This window comes from Bipolaris oryzae (assembly GCF_000523455.1).
Source record: "Bipolaris oryzae ATCC 44560 unplaced genomic scaffold scaffold_342, whole genome shotgun sequence".
Lineage (NCBI taxonomy): Eukaryota > Fungi > Ascomycota > Dothideomycetes > Pleosporales > Pleosporaceae > Bipolaris > Bipolaris oryzae.
Window position 1 is genome coordinate 1 of NW_006911618.1, and position 9,693 is coordinate 9,693.

Consider the following 9,693-nt stretch of genomic DNA (forward strand, 5'->3'; position numbering starts at 1 on the left):
ACGCGATAGCAAGGCTTATTCTGCCTTCACGAGAAGTCTGTATAGAGCGTTGTTGTCGCGGCATTGTGGTGGTTGTGGAGAGAGTCGCGTCAGTTTGGGTGGGGCGTTCAGCTTACTGATCTTTCCAGCTTACTGATCCCGCACGTTATATCATTGGTGGTTTTAGTTTCTTGTGTTTAGCAAGTGTAAAGATTACCGAATGGTCTTTAAAGTTTCATTCTTGTCCAATGATCCATTTTTAGTATAATATACAGCAATACAGGAAGAATGATTTGATATATGTAACAAGTTCCCTAGTCTGTGTTCAGCTTGCAAGGTTCGAAGAAGTTAGCTTCACACGTGTTCCCGGTTGGCGAAGCGATCATCGTGAGTCTGACCAACCACATCAACCAAAATTAAAATGTGTTACTTGAGACCACTTGAATTTAATAGATGGATATGCTTAATGATATGCACGCTACACCACAGATTGAATGCACGAAGAAAATGGGTATAAAAAGGTACACAGCTCCCACAAATGGTGGGTGAAAGGGTGTTATTGAAAAGTGTATATCTACAACAGAATCGAACAGTAATGTCTTGTTTCCAACCAAGTCAGCACGCGTGGTCGATCGCACTGGTAATTGTGTGCTCTATGAAGAAGCTTAACCACGGAAAGCACGGGGATGAACGCCTCCGGCTGCCATGACGCTGCGCACCTTGTTAGCGACGCCAGAACCAGCGTTGGCGCGGAGCCAGGTGATGAAGGTGTCGATGGTGAAGGTCTTTGGGAGCCCGGAACCGGAACCAGAGCTGGAGCCGGAGCCCTGCGAGGGAGCAGGGGCGCTTCCAGAGCCGGAGTTCGAGTTCTCAACTGGTACAGGCGAAGCAGAAGGCGATGCAGCAGGGGCAGAGCCAGAGTTGTCAACCGGAGAAGGAGCAGGAGCAGGAGTAGTGCTGTTATCAGAACCGGAACCGGAGTCGGAGCCGGAGCCAGCACCCATGGTGAAGTCTATACAAGACTCGTATGTCTGGTTGATGGTGGGTGCATCCCAGTACCACTGGATCGCACAGGTACCGGCCTTGTTGCAGTGGTCACTGACGTCGGGCATGGTGATGCTGAAGTCAGTCCACTCGGGGTGCTGGCTGAGGGGAACAGAGGTCAAGGCGTACTTATCCCAGCTGATGAGGGGCTTTCCAATGATCTTGTCGGTGGCGAGGTCGATGACGGAAACATTGGCCCTACCGTCGTGGGGCGCACGAATGGTGACGGTTATGTTTACCACCTGGCCGGGGGTGTAGGAGTAGATCTCGGCGTGATCGGAGAAAGGAATACCCTTGCATTGCCAGATACGGCAGTCAGGGTGGCTGCCCTGAAGGTTCTGTATAGAGCCCTGGACGTTGCCGTACATGTCAGAATTCTGAGTGTTGAAGACCTGGTCACCGCATGCTTGCTTGAGACCATCGCCGGGCTTTCGGGCATTTGGGCTGGCGACGTAACCGTGAGCAGCAACGGAGGAGGCAAAGCCTGTAATAGCCGTGGCGATAACGTAGGACTTCATTGTGGTGGATCGTTTGTTGTTCGAGAGGCGCGATAGGTGATGTACAGAGAATCTGAAGCCTAGCTTCTTTGAGAAGAGAGTGAAAAAGAAGGTTGCTTGAAAAAATGAGTGGCAGGTCTCAGACCTATGGCAAACGAAGGAGCTGTGTGTTGGAAGTGAAGAAACGGTGAGTTTGATGGAAAGAAAGGGCTTGGAAGAAGGCTACTGCTGATGTCTATATACAATGGAGCAGCATGACATTACTCACGTCAAGGGCTCCATGTGTGGATCTGACAAGTAGCTCATCAAACGCATGAAACAAAACCCCATAGAAGTGAATTCTTCACAGCGCTAGCCCTCGCTTGCGATTCAAAACAATAGCTTCGCGCCATGCCGCTTCCCAAAAACAGACTCGGCGTGGGTCCTGCAGTTATGCTTAGTGGCTTTTTCCACCAGTTGGAGGTAGGCGTCAAGCAGTTAAGGCCGGAGGTTTCTTTAAAATATGACAGGGTGAACAAAGGCGTTCCTGCGACAGCGGGCACCATGCACATTGACAGCTTGGTGGCCGGGGTTCCTGGGAGGCTAGCCGCAAAGGGAAATAAAGACGGGTCGTCTTATGTAGTCGAAGCGCCCGGGCGCCTGGATTGAAACGGTCGGGAACATGCGCAAAGTTTCAGGTTGTCCGACACTTGACTATGCAAAGAGCCGCCGGCATGTTTTCTGTGGCGCCGCTCACCCACCGGATAGTGAGTTGAGTAGTTGGGTTGGAAGTGGTTTTTGAGACTAGACCTGCAAATAACTCGGAAATTAATGACGGCACCCAACCCTACCTACACCGGAGCCAGTCTCGTCTTCCATCAAGTATCTGTGGGACAGCCTGGAGAGCACGGCCGGATTCGTACAATGATGACGCATTTCAATGGATTGGTAGGCAATGGTAAAGGCCCGAGTTGTGCAAGGCAGATTGCGATGCCATGAAAATGGGTGGATTGTGTCCATGGCCTGCTCTTTATACCCTCGTAAAGAGCAAGATAGCGTCGATTTGCATGAACATCATGTAGATAGAGTCTTCTGAGATCGACAAGCTTGCCATATAAGCATTGTGGATTTTTACCAAGATTGATGAACGGAAGTTGCCAAGGCAGGCACAAGCACAAGATATCGTACCCACCAAACATGCTTGAATTTGCGCTGCAGGCCCTGTGCGGGAAATTCAACGGCTGGAAGTGGAGAAACGTTTGATGATGGCCAAGCCTCGACTAGAAACTGTATATTTCCCAGCGTCGATGACATTCCATGTAACTACCCGAGTAGAACACACCTGCGTAAACATGTATAAGTACGCAGTATATCCACAATAAGCACGAAACATGCCGATACTGCAGGGGGTGCTTGACGCCGGCGACATGACGGGGCATGTGCGTGGCAACTGGCGGTTTCACGCTTATCAATTATTGTCAGCTTATTAGCACATGACAGACAACGCCGTACACATTAAGTGTGTACAATCGGCCCAAATGTGAACGCAAAGAGTTAGTACTCACTCCGTTTCCGGGGAAGCCGCTTCCTACTCGCTGTCTTCTGTTCCAGCCTGTCCATTGCATTTCGCCTCTGCATCCTTTTGCGGCGTTTCTACGCCGTTTTTGAAGGAGACCAAATATAATGTCTAGCTACATGTACTGCTCGAACGACTCATTTTGCGTTGCATAAAAACCAATCTTTAGAGCCTTCGAAGAAACAATGCCGTGTGCGCGTCATGATGGTACGGTTATCTGTACGCCTCGCTCGCTGGCTTCCTTTTTCGGGGTGACTCCTTTTGATAGGCTTATGCCATGGACCAGGTCATTGATTTTACCTGAGGCGCGCACAATGACTGCAATATAATCGACTACTGCTTAGATCGATGCCTCGATCCAGTGTTGTCCTAATAAGAGTTTGCTTTCATGATGAAATTAAGTAGCTTCTCGTGATGCTTGGGCAGTGTTGTTCCAAGGACATTCCTATACTCCTCATCTTAATATTCGATATCATTGACACATGTGCACATGAGGCTTGGGTGGAGGTTGTCTTTAGCATAAGAGCATACTCTTTGGTCTCGAGCTGTCTCCCTCGCGATTCACATCTTTAGCTTTCATGATTGCAAATGTATCTATATGTTGTAGTAGCATGCCACATAAAGTCCGTGCTCCCTATACAACATCATTTATAGACTGCTAGGAGTACAAGTGATGTCAGGGGGAGGATAAAGATCGCCAAATCCAGGTTCCTCTTGTACAATTTAGCCGATTATGGCAAGAGTGTCTTCTCAAACGGGAATCATTCTCCTGGAATAGGCATTAGGATCGAAAACCTTATATCGCATGTACAAAAAGGCCTCAAGACGGATGCTTCGATAGAATTCGATTTGTTAAGGGAATGGAAAAGCCAACAAAGCGGTGTCTTTGACCGTACCAGTATCAGTGACAGCTCGTCACAAAACCGACATCGAAGTTGAGAATGGAAACCTTTCGACTTGCGAAAAAGCCAGCTTCCGAAAACTTTGCAATGATATTCAGGTATATAATTCAAGCACAACACCATGCGGACCGCCATACTCTGGTTCGTAATTCAGCTCATACCAGTACGCCTCCAAATATCTTGTATTGACTCGGTGAGTGAAGAACTGGGCAATCTCTCTCTTTGGGCATGCAAACCATTTACTCCGGATCTCGCTCGCATTAGTCGTGGACAAGACGTAGGTGTCGTAGCGCTCAATGATCGCAGGCTTGTTGTTCCAGGTGGTACGGCCGTTGTCAAGTTTAGGTTCGACACGTGAGATGTCAACTATGAAAGGGGGTTCGCCTTTGAGACTAAACGGAGCATTCTTGGAAGGATCAGTGTTGATTAAGAAACGAAGACGGCAGACGTTGGCGTTGTTGTCGGGTACGTAGAAGCCAACAGCGGTCCACTGTTCGTTCCCGGTCTTGTTCTTTGTTCCATTGTCAGCTATCACGTAACAATGAACGTGGCTTGTTCTCGTATCATACACTATAGCTGACAGTGGCATCTTTCTGAGTAGGAAATGCAGTGTCCGGTTGAGATTTAATGAGCGGAAGGAGCAGTACCGGATACTGTGTGTTGATGAGCGTTGCAAAGACTGGAAACCCAAAGAAGATGGGGAGAAGAGTGAGTAGACTCATGTTGTATTTGGAGGAAACAAGATGAGCAATGGAAGCAGCGCAATGTTGGATATGTTTGTGCTGAGATTATGTAGGTGTGTCGGCAGAAATGCTTCAACCAAGAAACAAAGTTGGGTAATCGGTATTACATGGGCAGAGTCGCACTGACACGATCAATGTTGGACAAAGTAGACCGACGCTGTTGTGCAGATGATTTTGTTGATGCTCGTGGTGATGATACTACAGGGCACAGTGGAGCTGTCATTCACGTGTTCGCCCGTCAGGAGGCAGTTGATACCTTGAACGTCACAATGGGAGTGGATATTGTGTACAAAGTGGGCGATTATTGTACGCCAGAGCACTAGTAGTAGTACCTTTTTAATGTGGCGTTTGTGTACGCAGTGACTTGATTCGACATGGTTTGGTCTAGAGAAGCTGCATCACGTTGACACAAGAACAGCGCAGCTTTGCAATGTCCTTGGCTTCCAGGGAGAAGTTAGGTGTGGGTTTGTATATTTGGTAGCCGTCCTGCGCAGACTAGTGTTAGTGTAAGTAGAATGAGAGGAATGGAACTGGAATGGTGGTGGACGGCGCCCTGCCGTTGTCAAAACCAGCCTCGGCAAGTGGGGCTGGCATGGCTGACATCAGAGATGGGTCGTTATCACAACGGCGACTTGTTTCTTTGTCTCTTGTACACCCAATTTGGCCTCGTGCCAATGAGCAAACTGTCTGCCCTGCCAGCATGGCGCTGCTATCCAGATTACGGCCCGTCTTGAGACCCTCAACATGCCTACGGCCAAGGCGCTCCTCGATGCGGCGTAGCCTGTACCTGGCGCCACCATACCTCGTCGATGACTACATCCCCCGTTATCATCTACTGTCTTCGGTGGACGCGTCTAAGAAGCGATCTTTGGCCTATGCACACCTGCGCGAATGCAACTTATGCCCCCGCCTTTGCGGCGTCAACCGCTACGAGAAGACAGGAGTGTGCCTGATCGGTGCAGAGACGGTCAAGGTGGGAACAATCGCGCCACACTTTGGCGAGGAGCCATTCATCCAAGGCCACAACGGCTCGGGGAGTGTCTTCTTTAGTGGTTGTAACCTTCGTTGCGTGTTTTGCCAGGTATGCGCTGCTCGTACAGAAGATGGCTCGCCGTTTTGCACGTACTAATGCTACACAAAGAACCATGACATCTCACATACGCGTAACGGATTTGACCTGACACCCGAGGGTCTTGCCGAATGGTACATGAAGCTGCAAGATGTTGGCCGTGTCCACAACATCAATCTCGTCACGCCAGAACATGTGGTGCCACAGGTGGTACTGAGCATTCTGCATGCGCGCGAACTCGGCCTGCGCTTGCCTATCATCTACAACACATCAGCGTTTGATTCGCTCGAGAGCATTGGCTTGCTTGATGGATTGGTAGACATCTACATGCCTGACTTCAAGGTGTGGCGTGACACAACGAGCAGACGTCTTCTCAAGGCAGACAAGTACACGGAAGCGGCTATGGAGAGCATCAAGGCCATGCACAAGCAGGTTGGCGATCTCTGTTTTAGTGCAGATGGTATAGCCAAGAAGGGTGTCATTGTGCGACACCTGGTCATGCCAGGCATGGAAGACGAAGGCCAGGAGATTGTGAGGTGGCTTGCGCAGAACGTTAGCAAGGACTTGATGGTGCACATCATGGAGCAGTACTTTCCACGGGCTCATGTGGGTAAGCCACGCCGCGGTCGTGCAAACTCTGATGGTGAGCCGTCGTCGGACGCTGGCGATCAAGTTCGGTATGCAGACATCAATCGTCCTGTGCATCTGGATGCGGTTGCAGCTGTGAAGAAGGCAGCACAAGAAGCCGGGCTATGGAGATTTGTCGAAGCGTCGCGCCATGGCGGTTTCAACATTTAACGGGGCGGGCATTGGTGGTGGTGGTGATGGTGGTGCCTGCCTGTCTGGCTGTGTTGTGCCTGCCTGCCTACTTGCCTCAACACCACAGCACACTCGCACCCACACTCACACTGCCCTCGATGGCAGGGCCACCATCACGCCACCGCCCGCTGTCAGGACAAACACTGCTAATCCCACGTACAGGCCCTCGTTCGCCACCATGGACGGCATTGCCTGCATCCAGCGCATTGTCCGTGACCTCAAGGTGGACCGGGATACCTGGCAGGCGGTCGCTTGCCAGTACAAAGCGGCCTTCGAGGCCCAGACTGCTCGCCTGCGCGAGCTTCAGGACGTCTGCTTCGCCACCCAAGCCGAGCTGGAGAATGAGCGAGCCCAGCAACATCGAGGCCACGCCGCCTCAGCCCTGACTGACATTTCTCCATCCCGCCCCTTTGGCACCGCCACCATTTATTCTCTACATGGCGTCCATGCGAAATGCTCGCCGCCAGTCGCTGAAGGCTGCGCCAATTCACTGTTCAGCAGGGTGCACGAATGTGCCCGTCAGAGGAACTACGGCACTGCTCTTTCAGAAGTTGAACGACTACTACGTGGTCCTCTTAGCCCCAAGGCCCGCGCAGAGGGCCTCCTACTGAAGAGCAATATCCTTAGAGCATCAGGGCCCGATGACATGTTTGACGCACTCGCCGTCTGCAGCGAAGCCATAGAGCTTTGTAGCCGTCTCGCCGAACTGGAGAGCTTCCTGCCCAAGATACAGTGCCAGCAGAACTCACTTCGTCATGACCTTCGTGCCCTCCATCAAGCCTCAGATACATTGAGTACCACTAGCAGCCATGACGACCTACTCTTGCCCCAAGTGTGCGCCGTCCGCCAGTCCTACGGCGACGAGCTGGACATGCTGCATTGTGCCAAACGCCGATCAGGCTTTGACGAGAACCGTACCATGGATGGTCTGCTCGTTCAACTCGAGGAAAAGACCACAGACGTACGCGGCGTTGCCTTGACCTTGTTAGTCCTCAACTCGTGCTAACATGTCCAGAACAAACGTCGACGTACCAGTGTGCGACTCAGGCTGCGCGCTGCCGCCAAGGCGAGACGAATGTCTGTACCGTATCATTGGGTCAAAGCGAGAAGCGAGGGATACCACCGTGTGAGCTAATCAGCAAGAGACTGACAGCAGTCAAGGGACTTGATAGGTTTTGTGCGAGTACCGTTAGCGGCACCACCAGGAGACTGGCAGAACATCTATTCGTCATCTTAGCTTTACACCCAAAAATTAAATTCCGCAATTCCCATTCAGTTGGTGCTCTGAATGAAATCAATGTTCTTTATTGTGATATCACTGCACTCTTGGATAAGAGCTTTCTTAACGACAAAGAAACACATCCTGAAAGACGCATACACCGCGCCCATCTTGTCATAAAGCATTGTTCTTTGGCGCTGAAAGGTTTGTAGATTTGAAGGATGCGCTGAATTTCGCTCGCTCGTTGCAGAGAAGATACTCTGAACCTCCTACTATGACAACAATCCTAGACACTCACCTCAACAATACCATGAACATGCGCAAAATTTCAACCCACGACAGTACATATTTCAATCACAGTTCAGCATTTCGTACACCTTCTCCAATTGCAAATCATCTCTCTCCGAGCGGTCGTCCGGACTCCATCGATGGTGCACCTCTTGATGAGACGCTTAAAGAACACGATACACACAAGAGCCGTGTGCGTCGATTGCAGATTCACTTGTTCATACTTCGCTGCCAGGTACTGCAGTCTATGTTAGATATCTTGGAGCGCAAACCCAGAACGGATGAGGTTAAGTCGAATATACACATACACTATGACAATATCTACCGCTTTGCCTCCAAAGCCGGAAAGCTTGCAGAGGGATTTGATGATACTACTTTGCAAGCACGCAGTGAGTACTGGACTGGACGTGGTTGCGGCGGCTTGGGAGACTGGCAGTCTGCCAAGACGCATTTTGGGAATGCAATCAAACTCGACACACCAAATAGTGCGAACTATCACAACGGCTTTCAGAATAGAGGACTACGTCCAAATGAACGGGCAGATGTACGTTTCCTGCTTCATATTGCCACACGGCGCTACGATAGATGGGTCCACAAGATAGAGGAAGCCCGTAAGACCCTGAGTGAGCTTGAGTTTGAGGAGATTGATTGGGAAAAGGAAAGCATGAAAGATGGTTATTGGACACCCTACCGTGATGGCTTGAAGCGTGCCATAAAGCAACAGGCAGAGATAGGTCGAAAAACAGGCAGACCCATGAACCATCTGCTCACCAGCGAAGGCCAAGAGGCAAACATTCTTAGCCAAAAGGAGATAAAAATGGTGCTAAGAAGACTGGCCAAGCGAGATGACAAGGCACTCCTCTGCAGGACACTCAACGCGGAGGAATGGCGTTATATTTTCCGCGGTAATGCAGCCGTGGGGAAAGACAATCTTAGTGCAAATGACACTGGCAAAGGCGAAACAAAAGACTGTTTACCCGATCAACCGGTTGAGCATTCTTTGCCTCCTTCGATCCACGCCTCTGCACAGCCATCACCTGAAATATCACGTAACCTGTGCGACGAACTGGAAGAAAACGAATACCAAAGTGGTGGGGAAACACCGGCTTTGTCCTCCACCAGTTTTACAAGTCATACCTATGCTGACGGTGAAGGAGATGTACCATCGTCATCATCACTGTCACCATCAGGAAGTTTGCAAGACCGAAGAAATATTACCATAGCACCTATTCACACTGAGTTTCGCAAAAAAGAATCAGTCATGAGTAACGCGACATTGGGATCGGAATCAGATTCAGAGGCGACGTCAGTACCGGCGGACAACTGCTCCTTGGAGAATGGTTTGGTTGAATCGCGGTCACCATGAGCAGCGTGGAAGCAGATCTAAGAAAACTTTGATAGCGTGTTAATTGTTTTTGAGGTTGATTTGATACATAGAGTAGCCAACAAATCAAGCAAGGCTAGTAGTATGCAGGTAGCTAATCAACATTTGGACTATCTTAATGTACCAATTGCCAGTAGGGAGTATATGACTTGACCAAAAGTCATCTGAATACCCATGTTTCTGCGATACAAGAT

At 50.1% G+C, this 9,693-nt stretch overlaps 6 protein-coding genes across 6 annotated transcripts; 4 read left to right on the top strand and 2 right to left on the bottom strand.

The window, feature by feature from the left end:
• Positions 1-644: 644 nt before the first annotated feature.
• Positions 645-1,541, bottom strand: COCMIDRAFT_31167 (uncharacterized protein; the record flags this gene model as incomplete). The annotated part of the gene is made up of 1 exon (XM_007695534.1): positions 645-1,541. One exon carries the CDS (start codon positions 1,539-1,541, stop codon positions 645-647), a length of 897 nt encoding a protein of 298 aa, XP_007693724.1.
• Positions 1,542-4,071: 2,530 nt separating this feature from the next.
• COCMIDRAFT_31168 (uncharacterized protein) lies at positions 4,072-4,699 on the bottom strand (the record flags this gene model as incomplete). The annotated part of the gene is made up of 2 exons (XM_007695535.1): positions 4,072-4,488; positions 4,547-4,699. 2 exons carry the CDS (start codon positions 4,697-4,699, stop codon positions 4,072-4,074), a joined length of 570 nt encoding a protein of 189 aa, XP_007693725.1.
• Positions 4,700-5,489: 790 nt separating this feature from the next.
• COCMIDRAFT_110669 (uncharacterized protein) lies at positions 5,490-6,587 on the top strand (the record flags this gene model as incomplete). Its single annotated transcript, XM_007695536.1, has 2 exons — positions 5,490-5,801; positions 5,862-6,587. The coding sequence occupies 2 exons, from the start codon at positions 5,490-5,492 to the stop codon at positions 6,585-6,587; spliced, it is 1,038 nt and encodes a 345-aa protein (XP_007693726.1).
• A 199-nt stretch (positions 6,588-6,786) lies between these two features.
• Positions 6,787-7,743, top strand: COCMIDRAFT_10220 (uncharacterized protein; the record flags this gene model as incomplete). The annotated part of the gene is made up of 2 exons (XM_007695537.1): positions 6,787-7,569; positions 7,624-7,743. 2 exons carry the CDS (start codon positions 6,787-6,789, stop codon positions 7,741-7,743), a joined length of 903 nt encoding a protein of 300 aa, XP_007693727.1.
• On the top strand, positions 7,743-8,039 carry COCMIDRAFT_110681 (uncharacterized protein; the record flags this gene model as incomplete). The annotated part of the gene is made up of 1 exon (XM_007695538.1): positions 7,743-8,039. A coding segment is annotated over one exon (297 nt), but the record flags the coding sequence as incomplete, so codon positions are not given.
• A 278-nt stretch (positions 8,040-8,317) lies between these two features.
• Positions 8,318-9,214, top strand: COCMIDRAFT_46782 (uncharacterized protein; the record flags this gene model as incomplete). Its single annotated transcript, XM_007695539.1, has 1 exon — positions 8,318-9,214. A coding segment is annotated over one exon (897 nt), but the record flags the coding sequence as incomplete, so codon positions are not given.
• Between the last annotated feature and the right edge of the window lie 479 nt (positions 9,215-9,693).